Raw genomic sequence first — 24176 nt, 5'->3', positions numbered from 1 at the left:
TTTCCTAACATTAATAGGTTTCTTGTCTCATCTTTGGGGACACGTGGACGATTTTAGTTGATTTAATTGGAATCATACCCTCCCCATCACATTCTGTCCTTTGATGCTTTGCACATGCTTAACCCTCTTCTCAAATTCTGCATTCAATAGGTGGCATTTGATGAAACAGACTTGGCGGAGATTGTCTACTGCCCCCCTGCCCCGCCCCCTTCAAAACTTACTACAAGAGCGCTGCCTTTGAGGCGTTCTCAATTTTGAAATATGTTTCTAGGTTCTAGCGATCTATACTACTGGCAGTCTAGCAAGGAATTTAGTACTGGTATCAACCTTAACGTCTCCATTGTGTGTAGAACTTCAGTGACCAGTTGTCCTAGCTGAAAACTGTCAGCTGATACCAATGCAAGTCTCGGAATTAATTTCCCTTAGGAAAGGTCACGTGATACGTTAAGTAAAAACACTAAGTTGGGACTTAGGAGCCTGGTTTTCAGTCCTCTTATCTGTTGCAACAGCTTAGAGACCTTGAAAAAGTCAACTCAATATTCTGGCCTTTGGTTTTTCCAACTGTACAATCTATAAAATGGACAGAATGATTTCTTATACTTCTCTAAGTCCTAACTTACAACAATTCTCTGAGGGGCTCACAGTATTCCACAGAAATACAAGTACCTCTCTGATTATTGGAGGTTATTGTACACATCTACTTGTCATAGCTAAAATCAACTTTCTCTTCCTATACTTTCAAAGTCAAATTTTCCACGTCTAGGAGAATTTGATAGAAAAGTGAGTTTTATTAATTTGTTTTTCCTTGTTTATCAAGAAAAGAAGTCCAGAGAAATATGGACCCTTTTATAATGATTTCTCTTTTTTCTCAGTCCCATACCCTTCATTCCATCCACAGATGAAACTCTGGAATATCAAAGTCAATTCAGAGTCCCGAAATGACCCAATATTGAAGTTTTATTTTTAAAAGCCTGCCAAAGAAACACACTGCTTCAATAGATTCCTGTGCTCTTAACGGCTCATTTTCTTCTGAAATCTCGAACAGCCAGACTCAGTATCTCTTGTTTGGTCTTTCTGTTCAAGTTTTCCTTTCTGAGAATTTCTGACAGAGCCTCGGGCTCTATTCAAGAAGGAGAAGCCAGTGAAACTGAGGGATGAAATGGCCCAAACACACACTCAGAGGACGTGCTCCAGACCCAACTCCTCACACAGGGACGACCTGGCAGCCCAACTCAAGCTCATCAGGTCCCAGATATAACTCCTTTGGCAGGGAAGCTGAATAGCCCTGTCCTAGAACTGTTTTTGAAGAAGAAAAAGCACCCAGTGGGAAAGCCATGATGCTCAGGCCAATGCTCTAAATAGCTCTGTGAGTCCTGGAGACATGGAAGGGACACAGTCTTATGAAAGAGCTGTTTCAAAGCTGCCTGAAAATTTAATTTATAACTGGGTTTCTCTGAAGTTCCTTTGGGACTTAGCAGCAGCAGCAATAGACTTAAAGAGGCTGAGAGTTTTTAATAAATCAGCTTTGCCAGGGACAAGTGGTTCCTGCTGTTTTTAAAAGGTAAAAGGTAAAGATTTACCAGGAGTGGGCACCTCAGATCTTAACACAAAGATACAATAAGATGCACAAAGATGCTTTCAACTTATAGATCCCTATAAGTACTTTTTTTTAAAAAAGAGAGATATTTTCAAACTTCTGTATTTCTTAAGAAGTAATTTAACATTTGAAGAATGAAACAATTGTAACTTCATTTTTAGCCCACAAAGTAAAAATGACCTTTCTGTTTCATTCACTATAGAATTTATAATCTAATTGTTTACATGTTGTAGTTTATAATCCTTACAACGTGGCTGTAAGGAATGGCTAGTTATTTTAAATGAGATGATTCTGGAACCTGTAAGTTCAATGAAGAGCCCAAGGACACACAGCCAATTAAGAGAAGACAAATGTAGACGACAGGATGTCAAATTCCTGATCGGTTGTTTTTCCTACGATTGCACTGGGCTTCCCTGATGCTGTTTTCAGGTCTGGGGTTTGATGTGTATCCCCCATGCATAGATCTGTATTAACCTTCCTCCTAGGATATGCAATAAAATGCTAAAATCTGAATGAGATAAAAATAATAACTATGAACTTTCCTGGGCGTGTCTCAGACTGAAGACACGGCCAGAAAGAGGCCAGAAATACTTAGAAAAGCGCAACTGAGATCTTCAAAATATAATTTTTTAATTTGGGATAAAACGTGCAGTTTGAAAACCATAATAGGATAGTAGATGCAACCATCCTTTTTCCTTTAAGAAACTTAAGCACGGGGGCTTCCCTGGTGGCGCAGTGGTTGAGAGTCCGCCTGCCGATGCAGGGGACGCGGGTTCGTGCCCCGGTCCGGGAAGATCCCACATGCCGCGGAGCGGCTGGGCCCGTGAGCCATGGCCGCTGAGCCTGCGAGTCCGGAGCCTGTGCTCCGCAACGGGAGAGGCCACAACAGTGAGAGGTCCGCGTACCGGAAAAAAAAAAAAAAAAGTGTCTTAAGATATAATGTTAACGAAAGTCTAATTATCTAAGTTTGGTCATTTGGTAGGAAGAAATATTCCTATTAGCATCTTCATCATTAGATTGCCACATTTGGTAATGGAAGTTTTGACAGAGATATGAATTAAATTCAGATTTATTGCTTCATTTCACTACATATCTGGTTTCTAAAGTGCAGAACAATAATGATTTCTATTTTATAATACCACTGGAAAATGTAAATATCAATTATATTGGTGATGGTCCCAAGGATTCCCTTTGGAGGGGTCTGAGATCTGTAAGTAATGTTATCTTCTTTCTCTCTTTTTGTTTTTTCATAAATTTACTTATTTTATTTATTTATTTTTGTCTGTGTTGGGTCTTCGTTGCTGCGCGCGCGCTTTCTCTAGTTGCGGCGAGCCGGGGCTACTCTTCCTTGTGGTGCGCTGGCTCCTCATTGCAGTGGCTTCTCTTGTTGCGGAGTGCGGGCTCTAGGCGTGTGGGCTTCAGTAGTTGTGGCACGTGGGCTCAGTAGTTGTGCCTCGCGGGCTATAGAGCACAGGCTCAGTAGCTGTGGCGCATGGGCTTAGTTGCTCCGCGGCATGTGGGATCTTCCCAGAAGAGGGCTCAAACCCGTGTCCCCTGCATTGGCAGGTGGATTCTTAACCACTGCGCCACCAGGGAAGCCCTAATGTTATCTTCTAATGAGGTTGCTTTTCCTCTGGTTCATAACAGTCACCTGAAATAATTAATGCTTGGCCATTCTGAGTGATAAAGGATTTGTTGTTACTGTATTATAGTTCAGTAGTTTGCATTTATCTTTAAATTTTCACCATGTTTATGACTGAACTGTGTGAGTGAACAGGAGTGATGCCGTTTGGGAGGACTTGTCAGTCATTGTGGCGGAGCCTAGCCCGCAGTGAGGGTGACCTCCACAGCAGCTCTGACTGCCCTGGGTTAGTTCATGGGGGAAGGAGCCCTCAGGCTTTCTCTTTGGGGCAGCTGGACTGGGCAGGAAACACACAGGATGCCATCCATGCCATTGTTGTCGCAGCTGCTGGATCTCTGGATGGACTTGCTGCCCTACCTGGACCAGGTGAAGCAGAAACAGCCTGGAAGTGGACTCCGACGCTGTGTGGCTAGCCTCTGGCTAGGTGGCCTGCTATAAGCCTCCTACACTCTCTACACTTCAGTTTCCACTGCGAAATTAGCAAAAGTTTCCTTCCATCATTAACATATCATGAAATGTTCTTTTGGGGATATTAACCAGAGTGATGATCAGATACCACAATTTTATGATCCCTCAGTTTTGGGGCCTGAGATCTTATTTCTCATTCTATAAACAGTCATTGAGTAATTAATCATTTTCTACCTCAATAATTTTACATATGTGCTGGCCTTGCTGTAAGTTGTCTTTCAAAGGCACACTTACTAACTGGTCCAGGCCAATGGTAATTTATGCTGATCTTAAGATGCTGATAAAATAATTGGACAAATTACAACCTTTCATTCTTTAATTGGAAGCTTTCTGCATAACCTCATGTGTGTTTCATATAAATGTCAAAAAGAATTTTTTTTTTCCCCAAAGAAAAAGCCTGCACCAGGAGAAGGCAATCTGATTTAAAGTGCATACAATATAATGTGCCACTTAGAAAGATATCTGCAGGGCTAAAAATGGAAAAAGTACTGTACAGGAAACGGGTATGGCATACCACCAAACTACAGACTTTATAATACGAAGGGTTAAAAAAATAAATAAAAGCTTAGAGGGAAAGGAAATTGAATGTTCATGATGCAGAGATGAAAAGAACTAGAAGCTATTATTTTCATTGGAAGGGGAAGAAGCTTTGAAATGTAAAAAGGTTCACAAGGCAAAAATACTTTCCTACGTGATAGAGGATTCAACCAAGCATACAAGTGAATTACAGTGTTACTTTTCCAGATTCTAGGTTTAAGAATGGAAATAGCAAGATAAATTCCAGATTTACCTGGAAAGAGCAAACAGACAGTTGTATTGGGATTTAAAGCTTTTTGGGAATACAATGCTCGATATCTATATCTATACATCTATATAAATATATATATACGTATATATACACATACATATGTATGTATACATATAAACACATACATATGTATGTATTTTCTTTTTTTATATATGAATGAATGAATGATAAATCCAATTGATCTTGGCATTCAGTACTAAATAGTTCGTGAAATTAGTATATATAGATATGACCAGTCAATAAATAAACAAATCTTATATTTTCAGCACATTAGTTCCCCTTTATTGACACAATAATGCTACGGAGATATTTAAAGTCTCTAAAGGAGTTTCTACTCCTGTATTTCAATTTTGCAATAATTATATTTTGTTTGTAAATCACAGTTAATATGTTGCTATGTCATTTATAAACTCAATAACATTGGGTCTTCCTATTAAAAAAACCCTGCAATTTAAAAAACTTGCACTGCATAGTGAATTTATATTCAAGGTTCAAGGAAAGGAAAAGGGCATTGAATTCATGTGTCCAGTTTATACAGACCGAAGATTTGGACTGGGGTAATTATCTGATAAATTCAGGTGGTCATGAAATTCAGTTCAAATGTAAGTCAGACATCCACGTGAGTACCTATGGTAGGCAGGATAATGATGTTTAAGTCCTAATCCCTGGAATCGATGGATATGTTACATTACGTGGCGTGACAAAGGAGATTAAATTAGCAGATGAAAGTAGGTTGCTGAACAGCTAAATTTAAAATAGGAAAGTTATGCTGGATTATCCAGGTGGGTCCATGGTGATCACAAAGGTCCTTCAATGTGGAAGAGGGAGGCAAAAGAGAGAGAAATTCCACATGCAAAGAACTCAACTGGCCTCGTTGCCTTGAGGATGGGAGGGGGTCGCGAGCCAAGAGGGCAGCTTCTAGAAGCTAGAAAAGAAAGGCAAGGGGAGTTCCCTGGTGGTCCAGTGGTTAAGACTCCACACTGCCAATGCAGGGGGCCCGGGTTTGATCCCTGGTCAGGGAACTAAGATCTCGCATGCCGCAACTAAAGATCCCGTGTGCCGCAACTAAGACACAGCACAGCCAAATAAATAAAAAATAAAAAATATTAAAAAATAAAAAAGAAAGGCAAGGAACTGAAATCTCCCCCTGAGCCCCTGAAGGAACATCACCCTGCTAACACCTTGCTTTCAGCCATGTAAGACCCATTTCTGACTTCTCACCTCCAGAACTATAAACTAATAGAGCTGTGTTGTCTTAAACCACCAAATTTGTGGTAATCTGTTACAGCAACAATAAAAGGTTAACACAGTAACCATCTAATGAGTGGTCAAGTCTGCAATTGTTTAATTATGACCGAGAATGATTCTTGTCCATTCTCCAAATACCTTGGCCATTTTCCTTTTAAAGAAACCTGAGAACAAAGTTATAAGAATGAGAAGCAATTTCCCTAATAAATACATATTGATTCCTATATCACTTTGAAAATTCATTAGCAAATGAATACAAATACATTTTTAATCTCTTACTAAGAAATAAAATAAGATTACATTTTAGAAAAGAAATATGCAAATCTTTATTTTACATTATGTTCTTTATGTTAATAATCATATATGGAAACACAGTGTGTTTCCTAAAGTATACCTAACAGTATTTCTAAAGTTTTAAATATGACTTTGATATCCATCTACAGGATTAGTAGAATCACCTGCCAAAAAAAAAAGACCAATTGTGTCTTGAAGTGGTGAGTTACCCGTCACTGGGGATAATCAACGCAAAGACCTAGTCTAGATATAGCAAATGGTTTTCTTACATTTAGTGGGAGAGTGGGTTCAACGAGCTTGAAGTCTCTTTCTGGCTTCCAGTTTACAAGAAGTTTTCTTAATATAGAGAAAAACATTAGCAGTGAAATTGTTGGCAGAAGGGTTGATATTTGAAACAGCCCCTATTAGACGTAAGGAGCGGGAAACAGGGCTCCTCAGAGACTTTTGCAACATTATCTGATCAATACCAAAGTGAAATATCAATATGATTTAAGAAGAAAAGGAATAAAGAAGGACACACTTAACAATTATGGAACTATATGATTGTTTGCTGAGTATTTAAAAATGATCAAAATTGTAACTGTTGAGTTCAGAACTCTTATTTGCAAGTCAGGAAAACTGTTTTGTTTTGTTTTTTACACCAGCTGGAAGAGGTTATTATATAACATTCATCACTTGAAATATTTTTTAATAAATTAAACTATAGTAATTTTCTTAAAATTCAAATCGAATCAAGGTGCTCAGTATTCAAAAACAAACAACAAAACAAAACAAAAAGACAACACTTCAAATAAAATGCTGTATGTTTAGTGTGTTTTTTTTACAGCAGCAAATGCCATTCAAGTGTTATGCAGGCAATCTATTCCTCTTTTTAAGCCAACAGAAGGAATGCTATAAAATTACCTGATGATTATACTAGCAGGTATGAGTTCATAAGACAGTAGCAATCCTTATACAAATGAAAGGCTCTCATGGAAGGAAAAAGCCACTTTATTTATGCCACATCTATTTCCTGTGCCTGATTATCTCATATGAAACCCTTATCATCAGATCAGCTAAGGGACACACTTGCCTAGGGTGATTAAATACTGGAAGGCCTAACATTCTCCAGAATCCAGAGCTGTTTGGTTATCTCCATACAGCATATCCGTTTAGGGCAATAACATGGCACCCTGGAAAGGCCACTTTGATAGATGGGGTCCTCTGTTTACCAAGAGTGTCAACAAGATGTTCAATTTTTATTCCTTCCAAACCAACGTCCCTTTTCTTTTCTGTATCTCAGGACCGACTACATTCCAAAGTAGGATGGGGACAGGCGGCAGTTTTCTTCATATTGACCACAAGCAAAATTAGCTTCTGTGATGAACCCAGAGTCCACACTGTCCCTTAGAAAAGGTATAAAAGATGAGGATCCCTCTCTGTGAATAACTTGCAAAGTGTCAGGTCTACACTGTCTTGCTCCTGTCATGTTCTCCACTTAACTTTTACTCATTAGGGGCTGGGGGCCTTTGAGGTCTTCAGAACCCCCTGTTAAAATGCTTATACTTCTAGGTCAGTGACTGGACGTCTGTAACACAAATACAATTAAAGACACCAGAGATCTGCAATTAGGGACCGTCAGGGCAGGCGAAGAGAATATACAAAGCCAAAACCTTGGCTTTGAAATATAATCTGGGACCTACCTTATTTCAGAGGTGTGATTTACTGAAAGCCTAGTTAGTCCTAAATTGTTACCATTCCCCAAAGGCAAAGTGTGTTACCTAAATTTAGCATTCCCAAGAGACTAAAAAATACCATTAAAGTGCAAGTATACCAGTTTGTTTAGGTGTGATTTTTTTTTATAGAAAACAACCAAACATAATATAATAAAGTCCAAACTTAAAACACATAAGGAGTTAAAATGTTACCTTTGCATTTTGACATGCTCAGTTATTGGAGAAAAATGTTTAAGAAATCTCTTCTGCAAGATTAGAACAGCAGAATACATTTTTTTCCAGTGAATACTAAGTGATAAACTTACATCAGAATTAAATCTCAGCTGGCAAATGTTGCATGATATGATTTGCTTTCTTCGATGAGGGAGAGGGACCCCGAAAGTATGATTTATTACAGCTTTCTGAATCGGGTCCATCTGTAATGAGAAAAAAAATACAACAAATAGAAATAAAGCTTGTCCGTTCCATTGGAATGTTGCCTATTTCATTAAAGAACCAATCTGTACAGCTTCAATCTACGGCTTACATTATAAAGAACATTTTTATTCTAAGAAATGGCATTTCTACTTTCTTGAAAAATAGACAACGAGCCCGCAGCGCAGTATGATAAGGAAATGATAAATGTACCCATTGGAGTCTGCATGCTAAACCGTTCTTCTCATTTAGGATCAACAATTGCCTCAGTTTGATAATCCTCAAATATAATTAAAGGTTTATCCAAACTCAAGTTTATTGTGAATGCCAGAAACCTTACACAGAAGTTAGTCTATGCCATTGCCCCCAACGGACTTCAAAATAGACTTAGTCAGATGAGCAGCTATGAAAATAACTTAAGCCCCATTATGGATAATTAACCTTATGCTATGTTTGGTATCTTTCTGCCTTAAGAGTGTGGTATAGATTTCCCCTGCTATCTGAAAGTAGAAGCCACTACCTTAGGGCACATCTTGCTAACGGCTGCACAATGTAAACCTAGATAAAGCACAGATGCACACAGACACAGTTCAAAGCCATGGCGGCTGGATGCTGACTGTAGTTGCCTGGGGAGGGGATGGAGCTTAGAGATGCCAGCCTTGCTGGTCAGGGTTCATGCTGCCTCTGTAAGAGCTGCTGCAAAACAAAGGCCGAACATCACTTTCGCTGTTTGCCTTTTTGTGTAAAAATGAAAAACCTCTTTGGATTTCCTTTGGTTAGCAGAAACAGGTACTAATACAGATCTTTGGTCAAAGCGAGGTGACAGAAAGAGAATTTTGGAAAAGCAAGGGTTACCTGTACACAAATCCTGCTTTCTAAGTATTCAGACATGGAGCTATGGATTCTTTCAACAATCATTTACTGATCACCTAATACATACTGCTATCCTATGGACTTACTGCTTGAGGTTCAGAGAGTTTGGGCCAGATGTCAGTTACTTCTCTTCATCCCATTCCCAGGACAGGACAAGGGACACCCAAAACATAATGTCAGCAACCTAGCGCTGATAAAATTTCATGTCTCCTCACCAAGCTTTGTCCCAGGGTCCACATCAGTGATTCCCAACTGCTAGAGTCAGATACAAATTTTGATCTGCTTCTTAATACTTGTGCTACCTCTTTGCTCATCTGCATCTATCTCTTAAGGTTGTGATGAAGTTTACACATAATGATTCTTGAAATTACTGAGCACAGTACAGTGCCGGGCACATTAAGAAGTCAATAAGTGGTGCTGGGAAAACTGGACAGCTACATGTAAAAGAATGAAATTAGAACACTCCCTAACACCATACACAAAAATAAACTCAAAATGGATTAAAGACCTAAATGTAAGTCCAGACACTATAAAACTCTTAGAGGAAAACATAGGCAGAACACTCTATGACATAAATCACAGCAAGATCCTTTTAGACCCACCTCCTAGAGTAATGGAAATAAAAACAAAAATAAACAAGTGGGACCTAATTAAACTTAAAAGCTTTTGCACAGCAAATGAAACCATAAACAAGGATAAAAGACAACCCTTAGAATGGGAGAAAATATTTTCAAACGAAGCAACTGATAAAAGATTAATCTCCAAAATATACAAACAGCTCATGCGGCTCAATATCAAAAAACCAAACAACCCAATCCAAAAATGGGCAGAAGACCTAAATAGACATTCCTCCAAAGATATACAGATGGCCAACAAACACATGAAAAGATGCTCAACATCACTAATTATTGGAGAAATGCCAATCAAAACTACAGTGAGGTATCACTTCACACCAGTCAGCATGGCCATCATCAAAAAATCTACGAACACTAAATGCTGGAGAGGGTGTGGAGAACAGGGAACCCGCATACACTGTTGATGTGAATGTAAATTGATACAGCCACTATGGAGAACAGTATGCAGGTTCCTTAGAAAACCAAAAATAGAACTACCATATGACCCAGCAATCCCACTACTGGGCATATACCCAGAGTAAATGATAATTCCAAAAGACACATGCAGCCCAATGTTCATTGCAGCACTATTTACAATAGCTAGAACATGGAAGCAACCTAAATGTCCATCAACAGAAGAATGGATAAAGATGTGGTGTATATATACAATGGAATACTACTCAGCCATGAAAAGTAACAAAATCGAGTCATTTGTTGAGACGTGGATGGACCTAGAGATGGTCATACAGAGTGAAGTTAAGTCAGAAAGAGAAAAACAAATATCGTATATTAACACATATATGTGGACTCTCAAATGGTATAGATGATCTTATTTGCAAAGCAGAAGTAGAGACACAGAGGTAGAGAACAAATGTATGGATACCAAGGGGGAAGGGGGGATGGTAGGAATTGGGAGATTGGGATTGACATATATACACTATTGATGCTATGTATAAAATAGACAGCTAATGAGAACAGACTGTATCACACAAGAACTCTACTCAATGCTTTGTGGTGACCTAAAGGGGAAGGAAATCCAAAAAAGAGGGGATATATGTATACATATAGCTGATTCACTTTGCCGTAGAGTAGAAGCTAACACAACATTGTAAAGCAACTATACTCCAATAAAAATTAATTTAAAGAAAGAGTCAACGGGCTTCCCTGGTGGCACAGTGGCTAAGAATCTGCCTGCCAATGCAGGGGACACAGGTTTGAGCCCAGGTCCGGGAGGATCCCTCATGCCGTGGAGCAACTGGGCCCGTGCGCCACAACTACTGAGCCCGCGCGCCTAGAGCCTGTGCTCTGCAACAAGAGAAGCCAGCGCAATGAGAAGCCTGCGCACCGCAAGGAAGAGTAGCCCCCACTCGCCGCAACTAGAGAAAGCCCGCGCGTAGCAACGAAGACCCAATGCAGCCCAAAAATTAATTAATTAATTAAACCTAATAAATAAATAAATAAATAAAAATGAGTCAATAAATGTTGTCTATTACATTTTCCCTTTTGCACATCCCACGTGATGATCAAGGTTAACAGATGCCTCACACTCCTGTGGTCTTTGTTGGCACACCTTCCATTTCTCACATGGCCAAAAAACATTTCAAAATCATCCCAATGTTGTACATACAGCCATCGTTTTTGTTGAATGCTTGTAGACTTTGGAACTCTTAACTCTCATCAGATACAAACTTCTTATGAGAGTCTTCCCAATGGGTTGAGCTAGCTCAGAAAAGATTTGACATACACACAAAAGCTAAGAACGTGTCTGTGAAACGATGCTCTAATATTCAGCTTCTGGGATACATAATAGTTCAGTAATTAGCCTAAACCAGTCATTGATACATTCCACCTCCTTTTGTGTATTTCAAATCATCAGAACCAGCTAACTCATAAGCCCTCTTCACTGGTTAGGAGCAAGGTTCTGTCTACATTCACGACTCCTAAAAGGTTGTCTAGACACCTTAGTGCACTGTTCTAAGTAATAACAGCAACAACATCAACAAGAGAATTAATAGCACTCAGCATTTATTAAGTGCCTCCATGTGCTAAGTACTGGGCTGGGTGGTTTATATATTAAACAGTTACGATCAGGAAGAACTCATGGGTTCTCATTTTTATCTTCCATCATCACTTTAAATTTTTTCTCATGTTAATCCCAGATTCTGGATGAAGCTCAACGGCCCCATGATTTTTCTGGTCACTTCCAGGAATTAACACATTCCAGGATCCCCTCCCTCCCCCTCCAATTCTACCATATTTTCTTTTTAACCAGTTTTATTTAAGTGTAATGGATGTACAATAAAATTCACCAATCTTAAGTGTACAATTTGATGAGATTTGACAAATAGATGCAGCCTTAATAATTATCATATAGAATATTTCCATTACCCAGAAAGTTCCATCCTGCCCTCTGTGGTCCATTCCTACCTCCACCCAGCCTCTGCAAGCACTGGTCTGCTTTCTGTCACGATATTTTTCCATCTTCTCAAAGTTCATATACATGGAATTGTACAGTATGTGCTCTTTTGTGTCTGGCGTCTTTCATTCAGTATGATGCTTTTAAGATTCATCCATGTTGCTGCATCTATCAGTAGCTAATTCCTTTTTATTGCCGAGTAGTATTCCTTCATACGGATATACCCCAATGTGTTTATCCATTTGTTAGTTGATGGATATTGGAATTGTTTCCAGTAAATTCTATAACTTTTTCAAATCTTAATACATAATCTAAGCACATTCCTAAATTCAGTTCAGCATCTTAATCCAAGCGTTAAAAATTAACATAAAATTACAGTTTCTTTATCTTAGCTTGAACCTGCTCTAGAGGAATAGTGTGAAAGGTCAAAGGGCATGGTACAGAATTCTTCTCTATATACACTGCCAAGTCCCCCACCCCAGGTAAGTCAAACTTCCATCAACCTCACCTCACCCCTATTTCCTCAGAACCAAAATGGACAATGCATAGAACTTGAGAAACCCCTTGACCACACAGATGAGTGAATCTGGGAGGCTTTGAGAGCCCACTTTCTGCTTCCCAGGATCACTCTTATACGACTCTAAAAATGCCATCACAATGCTTCTGTGACAGCACAGAGAACACCGGGGCATAACTTCGCTTTCAGCCAACAGCCAGAGAAAAATTAAAAGCTGAAAGGGGTACTGATGTAGAGGTAGCTGTCTCATCATGTTCTGTTGTATCTGTTCTGTCTGCACAAACGGGGTCCATTTCTATTAGGGATCAGGTGAATTATGCCTATATTCCATTTAGGAACACTGAAGCCCCCTTATAATGACACTTTGAAATAAAAATGAATTACAGATTTATACTAAGGGCTCTCTGAAAATACACACTGTTGAGTTTTTATCATATTTTGCAGGTAACATATTATTTTGTCTTTCATTAACACTGGACACTTGCAGTGACCACATTCGATCCGGAAAAGAGTAGGAGGTATTTTGGAAGTAGACACTTCATACAAATGTGTCATATTCTCTAGATTTAATTCTTTTTTTTTGAATTGAATGTTGTTCTGATCACTGTTGCTATAAAATCAAATTTCCAAATGCTAGGTAATGTATTCTAATTCAGAGACCATTTTATTTCCCAGTATACTTTTAAAAAAGCACAACCGAATTATATTTTAATGATGGCTTCCACAAACATAGTTATACCACCAAAAGTAATTATATTTTATTATTTTAGAAACCTAGTACAACAGAATGACAAAAGTTTAATGCCTTTATTAATGAAAGTAAGTCATAATCACCTCTGTAATATATATATCTCTAAATATATATAAAACCACTTACAACAAGGAATTATAAAAGGGCAAAATCTAAATAATAACCAGTTCTGTTGTTAAATAGTTAATTAAATGATACCACATAGTATATAACTAAAAGTAGCATCTACTGTCACTCAGGGGAAACACACACAGCCACTTGGATCATTTTGTCCAAACACACCATTATTTACCATTATAATCAAACATTTTGTTCAAAAACAAAGTCATGTATGTTGGTTTTCTCCCCGTGAACCAACAGGTCTGATCTGTTAAAATAATCACACCTTATTGTGTGTATGCATATCATCATTAGGAATTTGTCTACAGAACCAGTCTGAAGAAATGCCAATGTGTGTAGGAAAGAGAAAAGGGATTCTTGGATCAAATAAGTTGTAGGAAATCTAGGTACCACAGCCTGGACATTCACAGCGCACATCAAATATTAAATTCGCGGAGATGTCTCACAATAAAAATATCTGCTTTAAATAATTTCTAAAATAATATAACCAAAGCTTTTGCTGTTTTCTTTGTTTTTAAATTTAGCATCTTTGTTCAATGCAGAGTTTAAAAAATAGTCATCTGGTAAAATAAAATCGTTATATGAATACGAATAAGATGCAATGCCTTCGTACAAAACGAAAGTCACTAAACTAAACGTGCAATACACAGAAATCAGAGCCAGACATTTCACTGAATCCATGCAGCCCTGAATTAAAAACAAAAAGAAATGGTAGAAGCTACATGGCATTTTAAGACACTTATTTAATTTCTAAAGTGGGAAATTTTGAAAGCTAAAATTTTCTAAATACATTATCCGCCCCTCCCCAAACCAACAAACAAAAGTGAAGAATGATACACTAGCTATTGATAAGCTTACCCAAACCACAGAGTAAAATTCAATTTCAAACTCAGTCTATGGCCTTATTTAAAGCCAAATGAATAAGTTTTCCTTCATTTCAAGTTTAAGGGTCTTTGCATTTCTCTCCCAGGCCTAGCTTTTCCCTCATCTCCCCTCAGGGATTTCTGTTAAATTGATTTGTAAATGAGTAACCAGTGCCACAGTTCTTCCCAGGGAAGTCAGCCACAGTTCTTTCCCTATATTCCCTTTCTTAGGATGCTGCTGTGTTTTCAGAGAGGACGAGGCTTAACCCTGAGTTTACATTTCCTGCTCCAAGAGACCTCTCCTCTTTCTGTTCCCATTAGTACTGTGGCTTTCAAATCAAAGAATAAGAACTTAAATGCCAGGAAGTTAGAAGTCCAGAAATATAAAGGTTGTCTCTTCGGGCTGGTATTTAGATCTAGGGAACAATGTCCAGTAACAATAATGCTAAAGGTTACCTTAAGGGCATTTACTGTGTTTGCAAGTATTATTTCTATCCTAACAACTTTCTGAGGAGGTCTCACTCCCCCTTTGGCTATCGCAGAAGCAGTAAGTGGCAGAGACAACTAATACCCACAGCTTCCCACTCGGCACCCACCCCTACCTCCATCCAGTACCACGATAAAGCTCTGTGATATCCACTGTCGTGGATGTCTGTGACCATGAAATAACAAGTGACACTGAGTAATTTATTACATCAACTATGAACTAGTAAAACCGGTGTTTATATGACATAACCACACCTTAGAAAACACGAATTTAAAAATTCCAATAATTGCACTCCAACAAATTTGTCCGTTTGAAAAAAATTGCAACTTTTGTCCTTTAAAAAAAAAAACTTTTTAAAATGGGCATATAACTTACATACCAAAAAAGTGCATACATCTGAAGTGTATTAGTTGATTTTTTAAAACATGTGCATACTCCCATGGTATCACCATCCCCACTAAGATACAGAACATTTTCAGCATTTCTCTTCTACAAGATTCGGGTTGGAAGGGAGTTTAACAAGAATACCAATCACTCAAGACCAAGACGCAGCTCTGAGTGGAGCTCGGGGGATGTGGAACAGAAGGTACACGTGAAGTTTCATGGTTTCTTGGATTTTGTTGAGTAGCAAAGGACATGCATGAGTGCTTTCAACAAAGGAATTCATTCAACTAGAGGCAGGCTTTTCCCATCAATCTCATTAATCAGGTCAAGCCCAAATTTGCTAATTTGATACATTTAAGTAGGAAATACAACATGACTAAGTCACATAAGTACATTAAGGGCACAGCCGGTTTTTCAATGCACCAAGCTTTCCTTTACCTTCAAGTCTTTTGCACATTCCTCCTCCTCTGCCTTGAAAACTCTTTCCCCATGCTTTCTGGTTCATCTTTCCCTGGCTAATGCCTACCTACTTTTCAGGACTCCAATCAGAACTCATCTCTTCTTCTAGAATTCTTAGCTGACCTCCTTCAAATGGGTTAGGTCCTCCAACTCACCCTGCAGGACACTCCATCGCACCATCTGAAGATCTCTCATCTCTTTTGTTTCACCCAAAAGAGGGAAGAGTCAAGGCAGGGCTGAGTTCTTTTGTTGTTTGTATCCAGGAATCAGCAGAGTGTCTCCCACTTGGGCCAGGGCTCAACACATGACTGTTGAGTTGCTAAATAAATTGAATATTATTAAAGCCCAATAACAAAACTTAACATCAGTCTTGGAATGGTGTTAACAACAGCAGTGAGAAAACCTGGATTCACAAGGGAACCTTAGGCATGAGGGGTGAAGAGAGGTTATTAGAAGCAAAAGCATGTGGATAAATGACTCCATGATACAATCGGAATATAGAAGCTCGGAGTAGAATCTACAACTGGAAGCCACCAAGCAGAATTTACGTGTATTCATCTATGAATTCATTTATAGACATAGTGTCATCTAAGTAATGAGGCAATGGTTGATTGGTTCTCTTTATACTTTAGTGCCAATATCAGACCATTTTTCCACCAGGCCTCTTCCTAGACAAAGGCTAACAGACATACTGTTCTGATCAGTTCAAGAGAAGCTGATTTTGCTTAGGAAACCAATGCTTGAACTTAAATGAGCAAAGCCATTCAGATGCTCTCCAAGTACCCAGGACATGTCTAAATGGAAGAGACATTTCACTGTCAGTAGCTTTCTGCCATGGCTATTTTCCCTAATGTTCTATGAGAAGGCTAATAAAGTGAAACACAGTTCAAAGGAAAGAATAGATGATCTTAGGGGGATCTTAAGACATTATTTTTCTTCGAAGCATTTATGTGCTCCAGCAAATTGCATTTAACCAATGTGTTGTGGTGCTGTCATGGAATGCCCACAGATAGCTGCACTCAAGGTATTTTTTTCTTTTTTTGTCATTAAAAAAATTTTTTTTATTGAAATATTTTTGATTTACAATGTTGTGTTACTTTCAGGTGTACAGCAAAGTGATTCAGTTATACATATATATACCTATTCTTTTTCATATTCTTTTTCATTATAGGTCACTACAAAATATTGAATGTAATTACCTGTGCTATGTGGTAGGTCCTTGTTGTTTATCTATTTTAGATATAGTAGTGTGTATCTCCTAGTTTATCCCTCCACCCTCACTTCCCCTTTGGTAACCGTAAATTTGTTTTCTATGTCCGTGGGTCTATTTCTGTTTTGTAAATAAGTTCATTTGTATCATTTATTTTAAATTCATTAATGTACAGTTTTCCTCTATACCTAATGCTGAGCGTGGACCTACCTAGAAAAGCTAATCATGACAGGAAACCAGATATATATGCATACACATATACATATACATATACGCCCCATATATATATATATATATACACACACACACACATATATGCATACACATATACATATACATATATATATATATATATATACACACGCACACACATATATATATATTCTTTTTCAGATTCTTTTCCCTTATAGATTATTGCAAGATATTGAGTATAGTTCCTTGATTTTTAAGTGGATATGTGGAATCGTTACCGACACAATGTCTCAGTCATGAAAGTTTAATCCTGGCTCACCTTTAGACATCATCTATTTGTGGTATTTTCAGTGAGTAGGCACTATGTTTCACCCATCTTCTCACCTCCTGTGGTTCTCATTCCTTTTCCTGGAACCCAGTGGGTACTCAATATATATTGAAATTTTACTGAAATATCTCACTTTATCAATGAGAAAAGCTATACCAGGAGAGGGGAAAAGGTCAGAGGGAAAAAAGGAAGGAAAGAAGGTGATTTCATTCTATGTATGGGCTCCCTTTTTCTGCAATGAGATTTTTTTCTCTGGCCAAAAGAATATTAAGTTTCTTTAAGAGGGATGACTGTTGCCTGATCACACTAACACCACTCTGTAGAGAAGATACCAGTGCTTAATTTAGACACTTTAGAAACCTTGTTATCAGCATTACAGGTATGAAATTTGACTCAAATGCTTTGATCAGAATCCCGTTTCTGGTGGACTTAAATGGCAAAACCTCTTTGGAAGACAATGACTGCCTATGGGGCCTGCCTGAGCCAGGAGACAGGTTACCCAATGGTTGGTCAGCCTTGGTCTCCGAATAATGTCTAGGTGATTAAATCCAACAACTTCAGAGCTGGGATTTCATTTACAGAAAATGCCCCAGAAAGCATGGCGTTGTAGACTGAGCTGGAGGATAAATTCCAGAAATCCATTCTATTACCAGCTGTACCAGAAGTCCACAAACACATCTGGTTCCTCAGAAGGTCACCGAAATGTGAGCCAGGTGTTGAAACCTGCTGTATTCTGAGGTGAAAAGAAAGGTGAGGACAAAATACTTTTGTACATAAATCACTGATGGCTGAACTGAAAGGATTTTCTCTTAATCTAAAATTATGTCCTTTCTATTTTTCTGTGTTAAATTCCCTTCTTTTTCAAAATCATGGTGCTACTAGATAGATGGATAGATGGATGGAAGGATGGATGGATGAAAAGATGGTTGGATGGATGGATAGATGGATGGAAGGATGGATGGGTGAAAAGATGGTTGGATGGATGGATAGATGGATGGCTGGCTGGATGGACAGATGGTTGGACGGATTATGCTGTAGCTTGAAATGATAACAAGGTGAAAGGACTATGTTGACCGGACTTTTAATACCCCCTTTTTAAGATATGAACCATGTATAAGTTTCCTAGGGCTACTAACCAACTTGGTGGCTTAAAGCAACAGAAATTTATTATCTCATAGTCTTGGAGGCTAGAAGTTCGAAATCAAGATGTTTGCAAACATACTTACCTCCTCTGAAATCTGTAAAGAGAATTCTTCCTGCCTATCCCTAGCTTCTGGTATTTTTGCCAGCAATCTTTAGCAACCCTTAGCTTATAGACACATCTTTCTAATCCTCCGTCTTCACGTCGCAAGCTTCCTGTGTGTGTCTATCTCTGTGTCCAAATTTCCACTTCTTATAAGGATACCAGTCATATGGGATTAGGGACCATTCTACTGAACTCATTTTAAGTTGATTATCTCTGTAAAGCGACCATTTCCAAGTAAGGTCACATTCTGATGTATTGGGGGTTAGGACTAGAACATACCTTTTTTGGGGGGACACGATTCAACCCATAAGAAATGGAATGGGGAATATAAAAATCTACAAACCACTGTGAAATTTTACTCAGGCACTAATTCTAGGACTTCTTGATTAAAGGAAAAATCAAAATCAGTTTTCTTGTTTTAGTGCCTAAAAGGGGAAGTTTGAACTAGCAATGGATCACTGAGACCATTCCTTGCCTGCCTTCTCTCTGACGTGATCAACTTTAGCCTCAAAGAGTCTTGTCATCCCCAAGAGTCTGGGAAGAAGAAATATGTTTAAGAAATTGAAATATACAGAGATGAGGCTCATGAAATTGGAAGAAGCAGATCTTTACTAGTGAGCCCTCAAATAAATTTTGATGAGGTACTTTTGAAATGTCACAAAGTGAAAAGTTATAATCTATAGAAAAATTAAACAATGGCACATTGGTATGAGCTATGTGAGCAATTATCCTGATTTTAATTGTTTGGTTAAATTAGAAAAAAACATAAATTTGGGGGTATATGTTTCTCATTGTGCCTTTTTTTCTTGCTCCTTTGCTTGTTTGTCTCTGTTTCATCAACCTTTAATGCCTTTGAGAACGTATAATGATGTGTGGGATGGTTCTTTTTAAACAAATTCCATCTCAAGAGGTAATTAATATGATCTCTTCTAGCATGAAAATCCCAAGTGAACACATACATATGGAATTAGGCACATAAGAATATCCTCACTTGTCTTTACGTTTTGTTCAAAAATGAAAATACACATATATGTCTGTGCAGATGTCTGTGTGTGTATACACATGCATGCATATTATTTATGTACCAATTTATGTACCAGTATTTATCCACCAATTCCCTACATAAAATCTCTCACTCTTTTGAATGTGGCAGGATTCAATTTCTTTCGTTCTGTGTTTGGGCTAGACTTGATAGTTTCTTGAATTATTCGACTTCTCCTTGCACTGAAGTATTCATTCGCTAACTTACACACACATTTCCCCCACCTCCCCATAGGTGTCCCAGATGCCTATTTTTCTTAGCCATCAACTGGGAATGCAAGGCTTGAAGGGCATTTTACGTTGGCAAACACTGCCTTCCACGAACCAGCCCGGGCCTACGTGTCTGGATTCATTTCCATTCCTCCTTGCCTCCTTGTATTTCCTCCAGTATTACAGATTTGCTGGCAACTTCGTGTATAACCTGGTATGGTTTACTGTCTCCTTCTCTTTTGTAAGGTTCTTTCCTTTATCCAATCTTTATTACTTATTACATGTGTAATTCCTGCCTATCCCTCCTAATGTTCTTTTTCCCAGAGTAATCCCTGGGGTCTCTTGGTAGGCGGGGCTAAATACCCCTCCCCCCAGTCTTCACAACACCCTGTACATTCCAATGTCATGTCATATACTCTCCACCACCCAGATATTCTGCTTACAGCTCTCCCTTCCCGAAACTGCAAAAGATATAGTCAGTTTTATTCATCTTTGAAAAACAAGTGCCTGAACACAGAAAATGCTCAGGAAAGGTTGATTGTCGAAGAAAGTCATTAGCTATGTGAAAGCAGGCACCCCAGCTGCTGTCAATCATTTTAAGGAGAAAAAGGTGGCCCAAGATATAATTCTTGGTTGAAGCATGCAGTTCAATTTCATAGAAAATTTGCATTGTCATCTAAGGCCAACTGTGTTTGGAGGTCTTGATGGAAATATTCAAAATAAACTGCAGGTTTAAAAATAAATAATAATCTCTCTTAAAATGCATGCCATGTGTTTAAAGCAATCATTCTCAACCTCAGCTGTACACCAGGAATCATTTGGGAGCTTGTTAAAGGTATAGATTGAGAGGCCCAACCCAAGGCAAATTAGTTCAAAGTTTAAAAGGCTCCGTGGGGGATGACTAAGAAGTATTGGTCAAAACCTTGGTAACAGACTCAACTTCCTGTGATTAAAATGTTTTCCCTAGATGTTTCCAGGAAACCAATGTCTTCTTTGCCACCAATAAATAACTTTTAGCTAAAGAATTCTATAAAAGATATGGTAATATCCTTGTTTAAAGAAATGAAAACTGAAGAATAGCCAAGATAAATGATTTGCAGCTCCAAGATTTAAACCCAGGTTTATTAAGAACCAGTGTCCTTCCTACATATCATACTGACTCTCAAACATGTGTAGGAGCTCAACAAACTTCTGAAATCAACTTAAAAACTGTGTCTGAATTTGGGGTTCTTGGGAATTGGCAACCCATGGGCAGAAACACATACACATTAAAAAAAAAAAAAGAACTGACGAAGAAAACTAAACCAGAACAACTTGAAATAAACAAGGGATATTTTAAAGTACTTCTAACCATTGACTTGCTTGTTAATAAATGACACTGTAGGTTATTTTTAATCTCCAGAGTGTTGTTAAACTGTTTCACTTCTCTCTACATCTTTCTGGACTCTGCCTCTTTTTCACTTCCTGACCTTTTTAAGGACCTAAAGGAACCACTGTAAAGTTGAACTGTAGTTAAAAGCTTGAATCAGACACAGTGATAGACAAGTGGTCAGCAAAGATGTTCTCAACTGTGAAGGTCAAGGAAGAATGAAGCTGAGGCTATCATGTCCTTCCAGAAATCCTTCAGATCAAATCTGTCTGAACCAAAAGTGAAGGTAACCCAGTACCTAAGGACTTCTTTTGACCATAAAGGCATAGTTGCATTTGGTTGTAATTTAAACACTTCTGGTGTCTATCATACAGAAACATTTGTATAAATTTTTGAAAAACCACAAATACAATGTTGCAGGATGATTGGTGGCTTAACTGCATAAACTGTAAAAAGTAAAATATAAACTGTAACCACTTAAACCTCTCTTCACAAAGCCTGAAGCAGGTTGCAAATCTCAGCTTGATACCCAGGAGCAAGCAGGTTGAGAACCACTGATTTAAGAGGTTATTTTGTTAGTTGGAATACTAACTAGTACATTTTGTAATTCCTGGGCACTTCAAGTCTTCTTCCAGAGAGACTCTCAAAATATTGTGCTATAATTTTTCTATTTTTGTTTCTTTTTATCAAATAATGCACATATGGTAACAAACCAAATAGTACAGAAGAGCTTCAGCCCAGAGGTAAATGCCTGAAATGAAATGTTTATTATTATTATTAATAAGTTTCTGCCAGTTGACATCATGGCTCTAAGTAACATGCTAATATATCTCTAGACAGTAATAAAGATGAGAATTTAATACATATACACTATCACACTTTGTCTTTCTGTCCACAATCTTCTACAAACATTTTCAAATTTTTCTAAGTTGAATATTCTCTTATTATTTTACAACTGTACATAATATGTTTCCATAGTTATGTCTGGTTCCATTAACTTGAGTCAGGATCTCAGATTCCCTGCTTGAAGTTACTCATTTTCGTACATTTTTTCTTCCTCAATTTCCAATTTCCAAATTCTCTCAACTACTCTTACACTTTTAAATGTTCAACATTTTCTACCTGAAATAGTTAGTACTCTAACTACTACCCATTCTTCTAGGGTTTGTTCAAGGAAGAATCTAAAAGTTGAAAGCTAATAATCAACACTATCATTGTTTTGACTTCATCAATATTTTTGTCCACTGACCAGGTAACATGCTAGGATTAGATTACATTTTCTATGGTTCCAATGCTACAAAACTTGGCCCATTCAAAAGAGAATCTTTTAGCTTCAAGCAAAGTAGCTTCTACTTTCTTATTACCATCAGTTGCTTGAAATTCTGTCTTACTTTCGACTGCTACATATATAAAGCATACTTTTCTATTGTTCGTTTTTGCCTTTCCTTTTCTATAAAAATGTGTTTTTAATCTTAATTTAAAACACATTCTCCTCTTCTCAGTCAATCCTCATTTTTTCAGACCCCCTTGTCTCATGCTTTCTGCTTTAGTCACTCAACATGGTATCTGCAGACCCTAATTCCAGACCTTCACCAAGGTTCTGACTTCATACTTTTCTCTCCTTTCTTTTTCTATGCTCTTCCCTTCCACCATCTGGCTCCCAGAGATGTTTAAATCTCCATCCATGGTGATCTGAAACATCTCTGTTCTTTTGTAGCAATCTCTCATTTTTGTATTTCTTTAGATCTATTTCAAAGAAATCTCGAGAGAAAAGGAATTATATTTGTATGCTCTCTGTCCCATTTTGAAATAAAAACTAGAAGTTTTATCTAAATGTGTTTTAAATAAAAAATCTGAATAAAAGGAACCTTGGCTCTTAAAAAATATACATTAGCCCAAAACATCTGATATTTGATATCAATAAATTATAGTTGCAGATAAAGGATCACTGTTGGTCATATTTAATCAGAAAAGCTATCCATTTAAAATAATCACTCTTCCAAACAATATTTTAACATCAAGAATATGATTTAGGATCATGTCACTTCCTCTGAAATCTTCCAGGAACTCAGTGGAAGTTGCTTTCCTCCACTTCTTAGAATATGTAATTCCTTCGATCAGGAAAATAATACATGACAGTGAAAAACTACATTTTCATCCTTCCTCTGTTGCTGAATTTATTTGTATTTTAAGTGAACTTTCTAAACCAGTTCTCCAGATATTTCTTGAAAACCATTTGCATTTGGTAAAGAATTCTTGGCTAAGGAAAAGCAAACATAAGAAAAGCAATCACAATGAAGAAAATTACTAATGCTAAACAACTTCTGCTAATTACATGGAAAAAAAAAAAAGAAAGAAAGAAAGAAGGAAAGAAAAAAAAAAATCTGGCTGCCTGAGCGCCTTTAGGATGGAAATATCAACCCTTAAGAAACACCCATCATAGATCAAGTGTCAGGCTCCTAAACTGAATTTCAAACAATTTCAAAACAATGAACAGGAAGAGACCATGCACTGCATGACACACGGCTAGGCAAGAGTTCCTGTAACCATTTGCTCTTTATCACATAAATCCAAAAAGGAATACAATATAGACAACACAGGGTTCAAAAAGGTGATGAAGGGGAGAGCTCAGCATTGGAAAATGAAGATGAAACTGGTTCTAAAACAGTAAAGTATCCTGGAATCCAAATCTTGTGGTGGATGGAGTTAAATTCACATTCCAGAATGGTCATCTACTAATCTTTTGACCTTGGGAAAGAGTGCTGGGAGGATTAAATGAGATAATATCTGTGAAGCACTTAAAACAGAGCCAGACAAATTCAGGGCCCATAATGGTATTGTTGTTTCCAGACACTATCATCCTCCAGATATTTACAGCCAAATAAGTGGGAGAAATAATAACTACTATGC

At 37.8% G+C, this 24176-nt stretch overlaps 1 protein-coding gene across 5 annotated transcripts in view; it reads right to left on the bottom strand.

Annotated features, from left to right (window-relative positions):
• Positions 1 to 24176, bottom strand: part of ZNF385D (zinc finger protein 385D) — a 962333-nt gene that overhangs the window by 130142 nt on the left and 808015 nt on the right. For 4 of the 5 annotated variants that reach the window (XM_073803661.1, XM_073803659.1, XM_073803662.1 and 1 more), the window contains one exon: positions 8078 to 8188. The exons of the other annotated variant lie outside the window; for it this stretch is intronic. In XM_073803661.1, the coding sequence (XP_073659762.1) occupies positions 8078 to 8188 (111 nt within the window). The remainder of the gene's footprint in view (positions 1 to 8077; positions 8189 to 24176) is intronic. 5 annotated transcript variants of the gene reach the window in all.

Source organism: Tursiops truncatus, chromosome 4 (genome assembly GCF_011762595.2).
Source record: "Tursiops truncatus isolate mTurTru1 chromosome 4, mTurTru1.mat.Y, whole genome shotgun sequence".
NCBI classification, from domain to species: domain Eukaryota; kingdom Metazoa; phylum Chordata; class Mammalia; order Artiodactyla; family Delphinidae; genus Tursiops; species Tursiops truncatus.
This window is presented reverse-complemented; position numbering and strand designations above follow the sequence as displayed.